The sequence below is a fragment of the Thalassophryne amazonica genome, chromosome 12 (assembly GCF_902500255.1).
Source record: "Thalassophryne amazonica chromosome 12, fThaAma1.1, whole genome shotgun sequence".
Classification (NCBI taxonomy): domain Eukaryota; kingdom Metazoa; phylum Chordata; class Actinopteri; order Batrachoidiformes; family Batrachoididae; genus Thalassophryne; species Thalassophryne amazonica.
The window spans coordinates 70,251,863-70,271,169 of NC_047114.1; the positions used below are offsets into that span (position 1 = coordinate 70,251,863).

The following is a 19,307-nucleotide window of genomic DNA, read 5'->3' on the forward strand; positions in this document are numbered from 1 at the left end:
TGCTAGCAACTGCTGTATTTGAATGAAAGTGTCTTCCTGTAAGTTGACAACACCCTAACAATAATAATCATAATCATAATCATGTGGCCCATTAGCACACAGTAGTACCTCTTTCTTTTAAAGAAATGTTTTAAATCATTACTGTAATTGCAGAAGGGCTTAAGTGAATTTAATGGAGGCATGCCAAGTCAATTAAGCTGGCAATAGAGATGGATCACTGAGGGAAAAAAACGCTCACTGTAAACAGACTGTGCTCCTTCTTCAAGGTCTACAATAATCCGATCATCACCCTCCATTTCCTGATTGCCAGTTATGTCACTGGATTAGCGCCACAGAAGTAAATGTGATGGTGTCCAGAGTTGGTGAAGCAAAAAAAGATGTCTGAGTGCATACATTAAAGACTGAAAAAAATCCCTCGTTGATTTTGTTTTTTACTTTTTAAACTGTAAAAGCAAGACGTGATTCATGGTTTTGTAGGAAGGCTGAATATGGCATTGGGATTTGTGTTTCTATGTTGGTTTCACATGACGCGAGTTGATAATACACAACAGACTGCAGCAGACAGTACACTTAGAAAGACCCAGTTGGACATTTTTGTCCCTGGTTTATTGTGCTTGCTCTCTGTACCCCCCTCTCATTGCTGTGAAAGCAGTGCTGCCTCACGGCTTGACAATAAAATAAAGCTTGTGCATGTTCTCTACTTTCACCAGATCAACAGCAAACCCCAGCCAGTATTTCTACCTGCTGCACAAAGTCCACACAAGCTGCACTGCTGTGGAGCTGAAGGAATGTTTCATATTCATAAATCAAGAGGAAAATACTTAAAAAGTCATGCATTTTTTTGTAGTCTTATAAGATTCAGAGTATCACACTACTACGAAAATTAATGTCTCTCTGTCTCTCTGCTTGCTCTTTTACTCCTCCCAAGCCTTTGGCCCAATTTCCACCAAACATGGTAATTGATTGAAGGTTGAGTCCAGAATTGCCCTGAAAGGGCTTGTTTTGGCAAACCTCAAAGCTAGTGGAGTCAAATGTCATAATTATATTCTTATTGCTATGTCGACTAAGTCGGTTCTCACTGTGGTCAAGGCCACTGAGGTTAAGGGTAATAATTAAAGGTTTTCACTCCAATTTGCACCAAACCTGGACCACATAAGGAGGATGCCCAGCTGAGATCCTATTTGCCCAAAGCAGGTCAAGGTAATTGGGGTCAAAGATCAAAATTAAAGCTCCCCCGCCCCCCCCCGCTTTACACACCCAATCTCACGGTAGTTTGTGGGACTGGGTTACGCAAAGGACATTAATCTCTTGGTTTGTGACATGAAAATGGGGCGCTTTCCGTAATGGGGGCACAAAATGTGGTGTGAAGGGTGAGTCTGGGGGAGTTGTGGTTAACGTTTGGGGAGGGTAGACACTAACGCTATGGTTATGGTTAGAGTTAGGAGAAGGAGACGATTATAAATAGCAAAAAAAAAACAAAAAAAAAAACGCATCACGAAAACAGCCGCTTTTCATGACGGAGGAATGAAAAAAAAAAAAACATGAGACTGGGCTGGCTTTACACCAAACTTGACACACATAAGAAGGCCGGTTCTGGAATTCCCCATTTGTCAAAAGTCAGTCAGTGGGGTCAATGTCATGTTTGCCCATGTGATTGTTTGCCTTTTTTGCTGATTTCTACCAAACCTGGCATGTCAGTGAAGGCTGACCCCAAAATTGCCCATAAAGAATGAATTTTGGCAAGGCTCATGGTCAAGGAATTTAATTTTGAGCCCGATTTGTGCAAAATATGGCACACTTTGGTGGATTCTACAACTGCCCTGGGAAAATCAACAACAGGTCATCCATCATTTGGGTGAAGGTCCCTGAGTCAAATGTTAGAGTACTAAAGCCCTTACTGTCCATGGGTACTATTACCTTTTATGCATAAAGTACACAAAATTAACATCTTGCATTGCTCCTATTCTAACATAAAGCTACGTTGTTTTAATGCATATTGAGATTTTCATATGACTTGTATACATAATTGCACCTTTGAATAAATTAATTTATTTATTTGGCACACAGACTCAAAAATAACAAAAAGCTCATAAAGAGAACAATTAAAGGCGTGCCCATGTGGCCGAAAGCAAAAGCTTACCTCTTACCATAAAAGTGAAAAAAAAAAAAAAAAAAAAAAAAAAAAAAAAAAAATATATATATATATATATCAAATCAAATCAATTTTATTTATATAGCGCCAAATCACAACAAACAGTTGCCCCAAGGCGCTTTATATTGTAAGGCAAGGCCATACAATAATTACGGAAAAACCCCAATGGTCAAAACGACCCCCTGTGAGCAAGCACTTGGCGACAGTGGGAAGGAAAAACTCCCTTTTAACAGGAAGAAACCTCCAGCAGAACCAGGCTCAGGGAGGGGCAGTCTTCTGCTGGGACTGGCTGGGGCTGAGGGAGAGAACCAGGAAAAAGACATGCTGTGGAGGGGAGCAGAGATCAATCACTAATGATTAAATGCAGAGTGGTGCATACAGAGCAAAAAGAGAAAGAAACACTCAGTGCATCATGGGAACCCCCCAGCAGTCTAAGTCTATAGCAGCATAACTAAGGGATGGTTCAGAGTCACCTGATCCAGCCCTAACTATAAGCTTTAGCAAAAAGGAAAGTTTTAAGCCTAATCTTAAAAGTAGAGAGGGTGTCTGTCTCCCTGATCCGAATTGGGAGCTGGTTCCAGAGGAGAGGAGCCTGAAAGCTGAAGGCTCTGCCTCCCATTCTACTCTTACAAACCCTAGGAACTACAAGTAAGCCTGCAGTCTGAGAGCAAAGCGCGCTATTGGGGTGATATGTTACTATGAGGTCCCTAAGATAAGATGGGACCTGATTATTCAAAACCTTATAAGTAAGAAGAAGAATTTTAAATTCTATTCTAGAATTAACAGGAAGCCAATGAAGAGAAGCCAATATGGGTGAGATATGCTCTCTCCTTCTAGTCCCTGTCAGTACTCTAGCTGCAGCATTTTGAATTAACTGAAGGCTTTTCAGGGAACTTTTAGGACAACCTGATAATAATGAATTACAATAGTCCAGCCTAGTGGAAATAAATGCATGAATTAGTTTTTCAGCATCACTCTGAGACAAGACCTTTCTAATTTTAGAGATATTGCGCAAATGCAAAAAAGCAGTCCTACATATTTGTTTAATGTGTGCATTGAATGACATATCCTGATCAAAAATGACTCCAATATTTCTCACAGTATTACTAGAGGTCAGGGTAATGCCATCCAGAGTAAGGATCTGGTTAGACACCATGTTTCTAAGATTTGTGGAGCCAAGTACAATAACTTCAGTTTTATCTGAGTTTAAAAGCAGGAAATTAGAGAAATGGAGGAATTGGTCATGTTGCCTTATGCTGAAGAGGACATGCCCTTGAAATGTATGTTTCAACAAGACAATGACCCCAACCATACTAGTAAACAAGCAAAATCTTGGTTCCACACAACAAAATTAATGCCTCGCAGATGGGAAGAAATCATGAAAAACTGTGGTTATACAACTAAATACTAGTTTAGTGATTCACAGGATTGCTACTGCGTGTCTCGTGGACGGTGCAGCGTAGGACAGACACCACGTCATGTGGAACAGAGCTCACGTGGATGATGTGACATTTAGATTGCCCGCTGCTTGTTATGATCTGATGGTCAGACTGGGGCAGACTGTGAATGTGCACGCCATGCGCTGACTCGCTGCAGCCCATTGCAACAGCGATATATGTTTTTATATATGTCCATGTGAGGACAGCAAGCAGTCACACGTGTCTCACAGTGGACAGTTGTAAGTTCATGTCTGTCCAAACATGGTATGTGTTCTCCAGCTGGGACATCCAGAACCAGAGATCTCAACAGCTGTGGCTGCGGCTGTCGGCAGACGTGCCCCCTGTCAGTTCAGTGCATACACCAACGTGTCACTGTGTTTCTGTGTTATGTGATCATTTCTTTTTAATTATTTTTACTGCTATTTAGTTATTCTCCCCCCCATGTGCCACATGTGTTGCGGTTGGGGGGGGGCGTAACACACGCAATTCACATGCATGGCACGTGTTGCGGGGGGAGCCGACACTCTGGCACACCATATGTGCGCTGCTGTTTTCTAAAGCCACAATCATGTGAGAACTTAGACAAATGTCACATCCAGCTCCAAAGTGATCATCTGATCACTATTTTCATGCTAACAGCGCAAATGGCCACACATTTTCTAAGTGCCAAGCGAGCAACATTAGATATTCGTGTGTGTCACCTGGAATTTGGCCGACACCTGCCACGAGAGGGATCGAATGGGCTCTCACGGGGCACACTCTGTCTTTCAGCCACTGGTGTGCACAAATAGTTGTAACAATAGGTGTACGAGGCGTTGGTGGCAGCTCCGATTTGACGCGTATTGCATACGATTCCTGCTTTGTGTGCAGTTCAGCCACATTCGTACTATGTGTGAAGGGGCCCTTAACTGTGAATGAGGAATGAGGTGCTGAATAGCATATTAACACAAACAAATCACTGCTTCCTTTTGAAGCACTGAACATAAGGATTACTTAATGAATGATCTTTTTAAGAATGCTTTGGATCGCCTCAAACAATGGATGCTCTAATTTTATGATGTAGACACAAACTGTATCTACAACTAGACACACGTAGGTTAGTCTTTGCTGCAATACGAACATTGATTCAAGCAGTTTGCTTGAAGAAGAAAATATGGATAACAGTTCACTGTTTACTACAAGACATTAAAAGGGACAAATAATCTAAGTCTGCAAAGGGATAGCATTTGAGCCACATAAATTGGATTTAGAAACAACCGAACATAAATCAGTTGGGTCTAAATTATAGTGAGGAAGGTGGTTTATGATTGGTGGTGCCTTAATTGAGTGTAATAGGAACACTTTTTTTCCGCAGTACTCTGCGAGCAGACATGTCACGTTGCACCTGTGACAAGTGAAGCGCGGCCAGCACGGTGTTAATCTGAAAACTGCAGGCTGCCTCACAGTAACTGTGGCACAAAGATAAGTCCATCCAAACAATAGCTGCTGTTTTGTGGTCATGAAAAAAAAAAAGATTCCCACTCAGTGGGCACTCTGTTTTTTCATTTTTGCTGTAAATTCTCTGTTTTTCACTTCTTAACAGTCAGAGGCGCCGAGTAGCATTTTCTTCGCACCGCGGCTTCTAACTGACGCTTTATTTGTGTTGGTTCTTTCAAATCTGTCTTGTTATTTAATGCATTTTGAACTTTTGTGATGTTTTTAAAAGGAAAAACATCTGCAATTCCAAATTGAAATAGTTTTACTAGATTCAGAAACACAACCACTGCAGCCAGAGAGGAAATATTTCTACTGACCGCGTCAGCCTCACCTTCATCTAACCACGGCCAACGGCAAAAGAAATGTTTTGAAGCTAGACATAGCACGAGTTTTGTCTGACTCACAAACATTGAAAATGTGTTTTCAAAATGCACTGAAAGTGATGAAGGTTTCAGAAGGAATGAAAAGCTGCTGCAATTCCTTCGACAAAGGTAAATAACAGTTTCCCATATAAATATGGGTGCAAAATAATAATTTTGCTTCACTCATTCTTGTCAAAAAATTGTAGTGTCGGTCACAGACTGCACCAGTAAATTGGAGAAGAGATTGCTGTGTTTGATATTAAATTAATTTCTCCTCATTGACACTGAACATATCACATGGCCATGCAAAAGCCCGCATAATGTTTCCTCAGTGCTTCAGGGCTGTTTGGTCTTTGATTGGTCAGACAATACTGTGGAGACCATCTCTGTCAGATGTTTAATGCTGACGCTTGAGACATTCGTTTTTAATGAAACATTAGGGGAAGCGGGGCACAGTGGATCAGAAATGTTGTTTTGTGGCAGCATAAACATTATGCATAGGTTTAGGTCATTTTATTGTGGATTTAATACAGCAAGTTATTGTTTATAAGACTGTCTTATTTATGTCTCCCCAAGTGTAATTTACAGGTGTTTAAAATTGATTTTTAATTTTTTGATTCACTGTGCCCCGAACACTAATTCACGGGGTACTGTGAATCAGTGTTCGGGGCACAGTGAATCAACTTAGAATATAATGAAAAAACACGATTATAAAGATTTATTCAAAATTATTAACTATATGCATATACAATCTATAACCCAACAAATCAGCTATGTAATGTGTGAGTGTCTTATGTAGTGATATAAGTCCTTTAGAAACTATTATAAATATAACTGTCATCATTTCTGTTCAAACGTGAAAACAGTCGTTTATATACTTAAATAGAAATAATTAATGGAAAAATAAATGTATAAGCTTCAACAAGTAATATTTGTCATCCACTTGATACTGGGGCTTAGTAAATCACTTTCTAGACTGATTCACTGTGCCCCGGGTGCATGTGCCACACGAGTCATGTTATCAAATAGCTGATAGTCTGGAGAAGACATAACACATGCTCGTCAGTTGGACATGGTAGTCTTCTAACTAATCACAATTTCTGGGCCACCTTTCCTCTGTTGTGAGAAATAAAGACACTGACATACACAAAATTTACTTTTGATAGGAAAAAACTGACTTCACTTGCCACTTAGTTTTACCCTTAATGTATCCAAAAACAAAACACTAATTTATAAGAGGGATGTCTTTCTACATAAAAATATGACATAACTGCTGCAAATATATATGTAGTATTACAGATATAGCTACTGATTCACTGTGCCCTGTGATTCCCCATGCCCTGGTTTCCCCTACTGAGCAATCAAGAATCTTTACACAAATACACTTGATGTTGTCCACTTTGCTTGTTGAAGATCTTCCAGAACATGAATAATCTTCAACCTCTTGTGCCATTCAGATGCACATCTACATGACATTGTTTCTTCTAACTTGCTGCAGCATTAAGAAGGACTCAAGATGTTCTCTTTTAAGTTTGGAAAGTAACTTCAGATTAGTTCTCTATTTACAATTTATAGGACAATGATTCAGACTAGACTTGTTTGCTGACTGCTCCATGGACACCTCTGCTGAATACACAAATTTCCTGTGTTCTCCACCACTCTCATTGTCTGTTTCCATCTGTAAGCCTTTGTGGGCTTTCTGTGCTGCTTGTTCTGACTGATTCAACAGAAGAACCTATATTTACCCGTTACATGTCTTGTTCTCTGCTCAGGGATCTTCAGTCTCGCCATTACAAGTATTATTTAACTGATGTTAGCTCAGACAATTTTTTATTTATTTAGTTTATACAGCACCAAATCACAACAAAGTTGCCTCAAGGCATTTCACACAAGTAAGGTCTAACTTACCAACCCCTAAAGCAAGCACACAGGCAACAGTGGTAAGGAAAAACTCCCTCTGATGACATTGAGGAAGAAACCTCAAGCAGACCAGACTCAAAGTGGTGACCCACTGCTTATGTCATTCTACCAAAAAAGTTTACAATACAGAACACAGCACAACAACAATTGACGAGACACGTGGAAATATATTAGGTTTAGCTGTCTTATACTGAGTTTATCCACTAAGCTGGACCATAGAGATAAATTAGTCATTGCTTTAATGGGAGTGAGGCAGAGGAGAGGTTCAAGTAAATTTAAGAAATGACATGGCCCACTTTAGGGGTACATGAAATCATATTAAAAGATTATTTCAGGCACAAATATGGAAAATATATTGTAATATTTACAAGTGGAGGTAAAACTTTTGGACTCTGCAAACTGTTTTTTTTTCCCTCTTTTGGGGCTCCAATTATTAATTAAGGTCTCAGATCATCCAAGTACCCTGATGTAATTCAAAAATTGATTGTAGAAAATGGAATACACAAATTGTCGCCTCTTACCAACATGGAATTTTGAACAATTTAATGCTAAAAGTTCTTCTCAGTAGCTTGATTAAAACATAACACAGGGATAATCTTTATTATTCCTCTCTAAGGGTTGCATAAAAGGGTTGTACTTAATTTTGAGTCCTTATATTAGCCTTGAAACAAGATTTCATACATATTTAGTTTCCGCCTCGTCATATTCATTTTCGATTAGCAGTACTTATAGTTCCGTCAAGATGAAAGGCTGTTTCACAGTTTTTTTTAATACAAGTGAAAATGATTTGATTCCCAAAGTAAGAAGCAATTTTCAACTACTTACATGCTTAGGCAACTCACGCAAGATTATTCCTCAAAATCCGTTGTTTGTGTATTATTTGTTGAAAGCAGTATTAACATGTCCCTGGTTGGGCAGTGTGTGTTTAGAGGAAAATGTTATTTACTGTTTCTAACAAGCTTGACTGTGTAATTATGTTCTTTTCAAGCGACTGCAGACCCAACGGCTGTGCATATTGTAAGTACAGTGGGAGTGTTTGAAGAGGGAGCTGATAACAAAGAAGAGCGGGGCATGAGCCGCACAAAGAAAAGAGAGTGAAAAGACAGATGCTTTTCCCTCACTGGATTCTTGAACCTGCTGTCTCCTGCTGAATCACGTCTCATTAGTATGCCAACGCACCTTCTGCTCCCTTGCTCTCCTCTCTCTAATCCTGTCATGTCTCCAGCTCTCTTACTGTCTCATGTACACAGATGATTATGCATGCGGTGCCGGGACAGAAGTTCTATCTGAGAGAAAGGTGTCCCTAGCTTTCTTTTTTTAATCTTTTTTTTTTTTTTTTAGAAGATTTGGTGCTGAGTTGAGAGTAACAGCAAGTGCTTAAAAAAGTTGGAAAACAGGACGAGGGCAAAAGATTGACAAGATCAGGAGAGTAGTTATGCAGCAACAGCAAGGAAAGAATGCAAATACTGGGAGAGGAAGAGAGAGAGAGAGCGAGAGAGAGAGAGAGAGAGAGAGAGAGAGAGAGAGAGAGAAAGAGTCATGCTAAAAAGAGAGACCAGAAATTATTATGGGTAAAAGGACAAAGAGATGAGTAGGAAACAGTATTGAAGGAGGAAAGCTGAGGTGGGCTGTCAAGGCCATCCATGAGGCTTTGAGTGCTGGCATGGATATTATCAGAGTCACAAAATTTACCTTCATGATTTATTATTTTCATTCATCTTAAATGTATGTCTGCATTATTTATTTATTATTTATTCACATTTATTTATAGGAATGAAATGATTTCATAGTTGTACCGCTTCCAAATCAGGTCATATGTATCCAATCAGTTTTCTCCCTGCTGTCTCCAGGGGGAAAGATGTTCTCTGAGGTCTTCGAAATCTCAGCTGAATCCCTCTGCTGTTTAAAAGAAATGGGGATGATGCACAGGGACAGTGTTGTGGATAGCTATAATCAGATTTTGAGATTGCTATGTTGAGCATATTCTTGACACTCCTTGGCCTGTCATCAGGAGTTAACCTTCTTTTGTATACCTCAACAACCAAGAAGCCAAGATGTATCAAACTTGGAGCAGATATCTAGTGATTCGATTTTGGAGCAGTTTGGTGAAAGGTCAAATGTAACATAGTGTGAAAAATACCGTATTTTTTGATACATCTTAACCACCAAGAAGCCTAGATGGATGATCTCAAGCAGGGGTGTACATAACTGGTGCTCAGGTGAGAAAAAATACATGATGCACAGCAGAAAACATGGAAGGAAGTGCTCTTCCTTTAAGTTGTCACTGATTTTCTCCTGAGAAGCAAAAGTTTACTTCTGTGTCTCTGCTGCGGATCATTTGTTTTTAGCATCCACGAGCACCTGAGCACCACTTATGTAAAAGGACTGCATTTATATAGCGCTTTTCCATCTGCAGCAATTATGCCTCACATTCACCCCGATGTCAGGGTGCTGCCATACAAGGTGCTCACTACACACTGGGAGCAATAGGGGATTAAAGGCCTTAATTGCCCAAAGCCCTGAGTGATTTTGCAGTCAGGTGGGGATTTGAACCCATGATCTTCTGGACTCAAGCCCAACACCTTAACCACTAGACCATCACCTCCTTATGTGTACACCTGATCTATGTCAGGGTCTGACGGTTCATCTGGTCAGCTGCAGGGTTTTTGGTTTGTTTTTATTCTCATTTTGCTTTTGTATTACTTTTCTGTGTATTCTGTTCTTGTGGGGTTTTTATTGCTTGGGTCTGTCTGTGGTTCTCTATCTCTCTCTCTGGCCACTCCCCACTTCTGGTTCTTACCATGCACACCTATCCGTAATCTGCTGATTGCCACCTGGGGCTTTTTTAGCTCACGGGTTATGTTGTTTCTTTGCCAGTTTGTTGCGCTCTGTGCCGTCATACCAGCTCTTGTTCTCGTGTTTCCTAGATCTGCCTGCTTCAGTGTGTTCTCGACCTCCTGCCCGTTTTTTCCGACCACATCTAGCCTGATGATCTTTGTACTGCTGCTGTGCCTTTTGGACTGCCTCCCTGTGTACCGACCATTGCTTTCCTTTTCATTAAAGTCTTTTTGCAAACAGAGCTGTGACAGTGAGCCTTGCATTTGTCTCCTACCAAACCCGCCTGTCAATTTAAAGGACAGACTGATCAGCAAAATATGTGTGATTGATTGGTATGAATGGTTTCAAAATAAAGTCACACAGAATTTATATGATGAAGTCATACATAGTCAAAAACACCAGTAAAAACATATGTATTATTATTTATACTGTGGTGTGTAGAGCATGCAGAATCAGCCCTCTGATTCCTTTCATTTCTACTTCTCTTTTTCTCAGGTGGACACTACATCATGTATCAGTTTTGGCTACAACATTCTGGATGGTGCTCACAGACTAAAAACAGAATGACGTGTCGAACAGATGCCTCAGCTCTATCTGGTCGATCTCCCATAAAAAGTCGTTTTGGCTTCAAAAACGTTGGTGAACACTGAGCTAGAGCATACAGAGTGACGGCTGATGCTGCATCAGTGGGCATTTCTAACCAAATCATGTTGTGCTCTAACCTGCCTCAGTGCAACACTTTGTCCCTGAGCAGCCTGAAGTGAGAACTGAGAGAGGATTTGTTTGTGTTGCGTCTTCTGAGGGCATGTAGTTTGCTTTGGTTCTCATTTGACTATTTTGTTCTAACACCCACGTGCAGTGGTTGTGCCTGACCTTACCATGTCCAGTGGTTTTGTTGACCTTACCAATTTCAGTGGAATGACTGAGGATCAACCAAAGACAAAGTGATTTATTTTGCAGAAAAGAAAAGAAAAAAGCTGTTAAAACTCAAGGTCACAAGCCAAGCCAAAACCTTGGCTCAGTGCTTACTTATACTGTATGTAGGGGATAATTAGAATGGCTACTTTGTGGAATTCAAAACAGATTGTTGGAGTGACCTTTAAAAGTTAAACTCAAGGTTACAACTGTTTAAGTAGATGACCATGGATTCAACAAGGTATTAAACATGGTGGAATGCTTGGAGAGAACAAATCAAATGTAGCCCATACAGAACTAAATATTACTTTAACACTGAATCACAAAGATTTAATCTGCTTGAATCTATGTCAATCACACCTGGTGCAGATGTTGCACTATATGAGATCAGTATGAGGTCCTACCTGTGAATACAGATGTGCTGACCACTTTGCTCTCCTGGCTGCCTCTGACAGCATTGAGGCTAATCTTATATTCTGTAGCAGGGAACAGACTGGACAAGGTGTAGTTGGTGACATCGTTGTCCATCACCATGCTGTCCACTCGACCTGTGCAGACACCACAAAGGGACATTTTTTTTAATGGCAAATGAAGGGCATTGCAGCTGTGCTGCATTCTAATTCTGTTGCATTTGTTTTCTGTTTTAACAACCAGTTTGTCACAGAGACACTTCTTTCACTCTGACCACAACAGGACAAAGCACAGTGCAAGAGTCATTGCTAGTTTTTGCCAAATGCATTTGTCATTTTCATGCAAACGACAGCACATCTAGAAAGTATTCACAGTGCTTTTTACACATTTTGTTATGCTACAGCCTTATTCCAAAATGAATGAAATTAAGTTTTTTTTTTAGATTTTTGCAAAATAAAAAAAACAAAAAACAAATAAAAATCACGTACATGGTGAGGCAAATAAGTATTTGATCCACTGTTGATTTTGCAATTTTTCCCACCTACAAAGAATAGAGAGGTCTGTCATTTTTATCGTAGGTGTTGTGAAAGTGTTGTGACACGGACCCACAACAGGGGGCGTTAATGAACGGACAATGGATAAGCCAAAAGTAACAATTTAATGTTGTGAATCGCACAACGACGTACAGACAATAACAATATGGTGGACTGTCAATCATACACCAGTGACGTGTGGGCAGGCTCGACGATAGAAGACGCCTGGCGAGAGAAGAGCCAGATCCCCACACAGCTTCCACCACCAACGGAGCTGAAGAACACCGGAACCGCCAAGCCCTGCGCCCCAGGTGGCCGCTGTCTTCAGCAGTCAGACCCGGTACTGCTGGCAGAAAACAGAGACAGTCCTGATGAGTGTGAGTTCGCACACTCAGTAATCCCACAGTCAGTGTTTAGTTAGGAGGGAGCACCTCCACCTCCAATCACACACTCGTGCAGCTCCTGTTTCACCACTTATCTGGTTTGGGGTGTGAGGCGAAGCCGTCGCTGATCACACCAAACGCCAATCCCACAGATAAGGACACACCAGGAAAACGGCTGCAAAGAAGTTCAGATTAATACTCAATGTTTTGAGTCAGCAGAGAAAATTACCTGAATGGTAGCTGATTTCTCAGCAGGGAGGTGGAGTTGCAGTCCGGCCTTTATGGTGGTGGTGATGAGTAGTGGACGAGTGACAGCTGGTATGGATGATGTGTGACAGCTGTCACTCCTGGTCGCTCCGACGCCCTCTCGTGCTTGAAGCCCGCACTTCAAGCAGGGCGCCATCTTGTGGTGGTGGGCCAGCAGTACCTCCTCTTCGGCGGCCCACACAACAGTAGGTACACTTAGTTGTGCGAATATAGTGCTAATTTGGTCGATTTGCGTACAACTCCAGGACGACTCACCGCGGTAGAGCTTGTACGAGCGCACCATGAAACATCGCGCTGACGGGCAGGCATGCACGATGCCGGCGCGGAGGTTCATGCACGTGCTGGTGTCTTTCGAGCAGGAACAGCAGCTCACAGTGCAAGCTGCTGCAGCTGCAGCTGTGTTCCAGGGGCAAGCTGCACCACATCGTGCCGCTGATGTGGAGGAAAATAAAGCAAAAACCAGCTGTATAATTAGTGAATATCACTGGGTCGATATAAATAATACATAAAAGGGGATGCAATACAGAGCCACACGGTTAAATAAAAAAAAAAAACACCACTCAGGATTTGAACCCACACATCCTGATTACCAGACAGCAACTTTACCACTACACTACAATCACTGTCTCATAACAGGAGCATGAAATAGCTAAAATCAACAAGCAAACAAACATATTTTCTAAAATAGAGAAGAAAAGCGCTGTGATAACTGACCAAACAGCGACTGCTACAGTGTATTTCTGCTGATAGGTGACTGAAAGTGGCATATTTGTCATACTATTGGCCTGTCATATGGTCCTGCGGCGCCCCGCTCACTGTCCTGTCAGACAGACGTGACGTTTAGATCGCCTGCTGCAAGTCTACATAAACTGACAGTCCAGTAAAGCTGGAACAACCTGTCAGTGTGCACGCTCTCCAGCCCATTGCAGAAACAATACATGTTTTTGTTTTTCGATATGAGTACAGCAAGCGCACACACCCGCGTGACCGTCAAAGCATGGTGCATGTTCTGCAGCTCTGATGTCCAGGACCAGAGATTTCAACAGCTGCCACACCCCCGTGTGTTCAGCGCACAGACCAAGGTGTCACTCTGTGATCAGATGAGATGCACCTCGCCTGCAGGGGGAACCGCACGCATACACGTGTTGGGGGAGCGGGGCGAGAGAGTGAAACAGAAAGCCAACGGCAACTCCACAGTCGTGTGGAACTTAGACAAATTTCACTGCCAGTACAACAGTGGTTTGCAGACTGTTGTCGTGCCAAGAGTGCGACTGGCCACACATTTTTAAGTGCAAAATGAGCGGTGTTAGATATTCGTGCGTGTCAGCTGGAATTTGGCTGACACCTGCTGTGAGAAGGTTTGATAGGGTCGCACAGTACACACTCTGTCTTTCAGCCGCTGGTGTGCGCAAATAGTTGTAGCAACAGGTGTACAAGGCATTAGAGGCAGGGATGATTTTACACGGTTTGCACACGATTCCTGCGTCATGAGCACTTCGTGCACACTTCATGCACACTTCGACCAAACTTTGCACTATGTGTGAAGGGGCCCTAATCCATGTACTGTGGAGTTGCATAAGGAAGGGCAGCTGGTGTAAAGCATGTGCCAAATCACCATGCAGATCCAAGGTGGATATACACTCAACAAAAATATAAACGCAACACTTTTGGTTTTGCTCCCATTTTGTATGAGATGAACTCAAAGATCTAAAACTTTTTCCACATACACAATATCACCATTTCCCTCAAATATTGTTCACAAACCAGTCTAAATCTGTGATAGTGAGCACTTCTCCTTTGCTGAGATAATCCATCCCACCTCACAGGTGTGCCATATCAAGATGCTGATTAGACACCATGATTAGTGCACAGGTGTGCCTTAGACTGTCCACAATAAAAGGCCACTCTGAAAGGTGCAGTTTTATCACACAGCACAATGCCACAGATGTCGCAAGATTTGAGGGAGCGTGCAATTGGCATGCTGACAGCAGGAATGTCAACCAGAGCTGTTGCTCGTGTATTGAATGTTCATTTCTCTACCATAAGCCGTCTCCAAAGGCGTTTCAGAGAATTTGGCAGTACATCCAACCAGCCTCACAACTGCAGACCATGTGTAACCACACCAGCCCAGGACCTCCACATCCAGCATGTTCACCTCCAAGATCGTCTGAGACCAGCCACTCGGACAGCTGCTGGAACAATCGGTTTGCATAACCAAAGAATTTCTGCACAAACTGTTAGAAACCATCTCAGGGAAGCTCATCTGCATGCTCGTCGTCCTCATCGGGGTCTCGACCTGACTCCAGTTCGTCGTCGTAACCGACTTGAGTGGGCAAATGCTCACATTCACTGGCGTTTGGCACGTTGGAGAGGTGTTCTCTTCACGGATGATGCGAAGGAGATGTGTTGCACTGCATGAGGCAAATGGTGGTCCCACCAGATACTGACTGGTATCCCCCCCCAGTAAAACAAAACTGCACCTTTCAGAGTGGCCTTTATTGTGGGCAGTCTAAGGCACACCTGTGCACTAATCATGGTGTCTAATCAGCATCTTCGTATGGCACACCTGTGAGGTGGGATGGATTATCACAGCAAAGGAGAAGTGCTCACTATCACAGATTTCGACTGGTTTGTGAACAATATTTGAGGGAAATGGTGATATTGTGTATGTGGAAAAAGTTTTAGATCTTTGAGTTCATCTCATACAAAATGGGAGCAAAACCAAAAGTGTTGCGTTTATATTTTTGTTGAGTATATATAGACACACTATATACAGTATAACGCATATAATGGTTTCAGGTGGAACAGCAAATTTTCAAACGTTACAATCAAAATCCATTACATGTATAAAATGGACAAAATCCATGAATGTACGTAACATATTAGTTACATCCAGGATTTACAGGGAATCCCCAGCACCTATTGGGCTTACGTAATTCTTTGATTTAAAGTCTGACCTTGAACCGGGACCTGCTTCATTTCATGACTGGGTCAAAACTTCATCTGAGAAAAATAAACGCTTGCCTCAAATCAGCGCCAGACATTACGTGCATTTAAAGGATTATATGTGGTCCAATCACTCTTTTTTAATTCAGGTGCAGAGTGGGACCTTAAAATCCTAAAGCTTGCTTCTGCAACTCTGTAACTCCATGGCCACGAAATGACATTGATGTGCGAGTGATCCTTTTAAAGTTCTCTGTCGTGTCTTTATGCAGTTTGCTGCAGGAAGAGCAGCTTTTTCTGCCAGCCCAGTGTCACTCCTTTCTTCATGCTCCCATCACAAAATGAGTCAAATTTTCATGATGCAGATTTTTATTTTACTGTTTTTAACCCTATCTCTTTCCCTAATCATAACCATAATATAACCCTTTCCCTTCCTCTAACTGTAACCCCCAAATACCCCGCTGCGTCACCCCGCATTTTGTGATACCATCACAAAATGAATTTGTGCTCCTGTCAGATGTGGCAGACTCCTGCCTCTCTCTCTCTCTCTCTCTCTCTCTCTCTCTCTCTCTCTCTCTATGTAAGGATTAAACAACAAGAATCAATCAAGTTTTATTTCTAAAGCGCTTTACAACAACCAAAGTTGATCAAAGTGCTGCACACAGTTAAAAACAACCATCAGACAAAACATATACATCTAAAATATATTACAGTTGACAATTTCCAGGGAGTCACAGCTCTATGTGTCAAAGGCCAATCGAAACAAATACGTTTTCAGCCTGGCTTTGAACAGGGGCAGGGATGAGATGGAGCATAACTCCAGAGGAAGAGAGTTCCAGAGTCTAGGACCTGCCACGGCAAAGGCACAATCGCCCCACTGTCTATACCTCGACCTTGGAACCACCAGCAGGTGTTGGTCTGAAGAGCGCAAGGCTCTGCTGGGCTGGTGAGGGGTCAAAATGTCACTGAGGTAAGTCGGTGCGAGGCCATGGATTGAACTAAAGATGAACAACAAGAGTTTAAATTGTATTCAGAACTGAACCGGGAGCCAATGGAGGAAGTAAAGAACTGGTGTGATAGGGTCATATTTGCGAGTGCTGGTGAGGAGGCAAGCAGCCGCATTCGGCACCAGTTGCAGAACGTAAAGAGAGGCTTGACTTAGTCCAGTGTATAGAGCATTACAATAGTCCAGACGTGAACTGACAAAAGCATGGATGGTTTTTCTCAAATCTCTGCGGTTTAGTAAAGGTTTGACCTTAGCTAACTGTCTGAGTTGGAAAAAGCTTGCTCTAACCACGGAGTCAATTTGTTTATTAAATTTTAAATCTGAGTCAAAAATCACAACCCAGATTCCTGACAGTGTGGTTGAGCTGAGAGCCAAAATAAGTGATGTTTTTAACTGAATTTACATGGCTGGAAGATTCAAAGAGGATGAATTCAGTTTTTGACTCGTTCAGACAGAGAAAGTTTTGAGATAGCCAGCACTTTATGTCAGTGAGACAGGAATTAATGGACTGTGTGTCTGAAAAAGAAGTCACAGGCAGATAGATTTGTAAGTCATCCGCATACATATGAAAGGACACATCATGATGGGCAATAACAGAACCTAATGGCATAATGTACAACGAGAAAAGGGCAGGGCCAAGAATTGAGCCCTGTGGCACCTCGGAGGTCAGAGAAGCTGAAGAGGAGAGGTCGTTAATCGTAACAGTAAAAGACCTATTTGAAAGATATGACCGGAACCACTCCAGTACAGGTCCTTGGAGACCCACCTGCTGGACCAGCGGGGTCAGGCAGGATGGAATGGTCCACTGTATCAAATGCTGCAGTGAGAATCAGCATAAACAATAGCGCAGGTGTCTTGGAGGTCCAGAGACAACAGAATGTCATTCTGCACTTTTAAAAGTGCCGACTCTGTGCTATGGCGTGCTCTGAATCCGGATTGAAATTTGTCATAAATTTGATTCTGAACCAGGAATGAGTTTAACTGAGTGAAACAAGCTTTTCAAGAACTTTGGAAAGAAAGAACAGATGGGACACTGTTTGAAATTTGAACAGCACAACGGGGTCTAGGTTGAGTTTTTTGATAAGTGGAAGCTCTTTGCGGAGTAAGAAGCCCTTCGCGGAGAAGCACTTCACTGAGTAACACCACTCCGCTTCACGTCGTGGTGTTTTAGACTCCGCGTTGTGCATTCAAACCGTATAATGCACGGCTTCGAGTTGTTTAATCCGCTTATACCATGGTCCACACAGTGAGCTAACACACAAATATTTTTTTTTAAGTTAACTTTTTCGTGTTCTCTTCTTCTTTCTCGTCTTCAATGTTGTCAAGTTCGTCCGATGTTAAATCTTTATGCCGTTGCTTTTGCTGTTCTTCTCGTTTGCTCTCCTCTTCCCATTCCTCAAACATTTTATTTTGGCCAAAAAGATTAAATTCCCTTGGAAATCCATGTTTATCATGTTTCTGTCATTCACCTGTCAAAACACAGCTGTGCCAACTGATTTGTGCGTTGCTATGGTTATGACCAGAGCGGAGTGACTTAACTCGCCGAACTACATGTGCGTATACACGAAAATAATGCACGCCAGTTAAACATGGAATTCTCACTGACCATGGTATAAATATAGATAGATAGATAGATGATTGATGTTAAGAAACAGTAACTGTAAGTTATAAGTGTAACATGGAACTACAATGTTTCAATTATACATTGATTATCATAAAGAGCAATACAACTACAGTGCAAGAAATGTAAAAATGAAAGCATTACCTCTGGCTGACTGGTAGGACATCTTATAGTATTCAAAAGAAGCTAGAGGTTTAATCCAAGAGATAGTCACTGAGTCCTCGGTCACATCTGACACAGTCATCTCTTTGTGGAGGGTCCATGCTAAGAAGGAGATGAGGACATCAATTAACAATGGATAACACAGAAGGCTGAAATATGTAAAATAATGCTGAAAGGATGTTCTTGCTTTCATGGATGAAAAGTAGCATTATTTTAAATCTGTATGCACAACAGAGGGTGTGTGGTGTGGTGTATTACAAAGCAAAGTCAGGACTTTACATAAACCTCAGAGAGAATCACTCCCCGTGAAGACCAATTATTTCACATCTTTCCATGGTTCCTTTTTTAAAATCCTGTCCTCATTATAGGGTGAATCTGGAAAGTATTCACAGTGCTTCACTTTTTCCACATTTATCTTACAGACTTGTTTCCAAAATGGATGAAATACTTTTTTTTTGTCCTCAAAAGTCTACACCAATACTCAATAATGACTATGTGAGAAAGGTTTTTGAGATTGTGACAAATTTATTAAAAAAAAACTAAGAAATTACATATACTCAAGTATTCACAGCCTTTGCCATGATGCTCAAAATTGAGCTCAAGTGCATCCTGTTTCCACTGATCATCCTTGAGATGTTTACTAACAGCTTAATTGGAGTCCACCTGGTGTAAATTCAGTTGATTGGATATGATTTGGAAAGACACACACCTGTCCACGTATGAGGTCCCACAGTTGACAGTGCATGTCAGAGCAGAAACCAAGCATGAATTCAATGGATTAACCCTGGTGAAATGAAATACGGGGTTCACATGGGTCTATCTTTGACCCCCTGGTTTTCTCCCTTAATATAGCACTTCTTGGCACATACTGTGGCGTTA

General features: G+C 41.7%; 1 protein-coding gene across 1 annotated transcript in view; it reads right to left on the minus strand.

The window, feature by feature from the left end:
* tnr (tenascin R (restrictin, janusin)) overlaps nucleotides 1-19,307 on the minus strand; it is a 306,961-nt gene that overhangs the window by 68,339 nt on the left and 219,315 nt on the right. Inside the window, 2 exon segments of the mRNA XM_034182776.1 lie at nucleotides 11,507-11,650; nucleotides 18,411-18,530. Coding sequence (XP_034038667.1) covers nucleotides 11,507-11,650; nucleotides 18,411-18,530 — 264 coding nt within the window.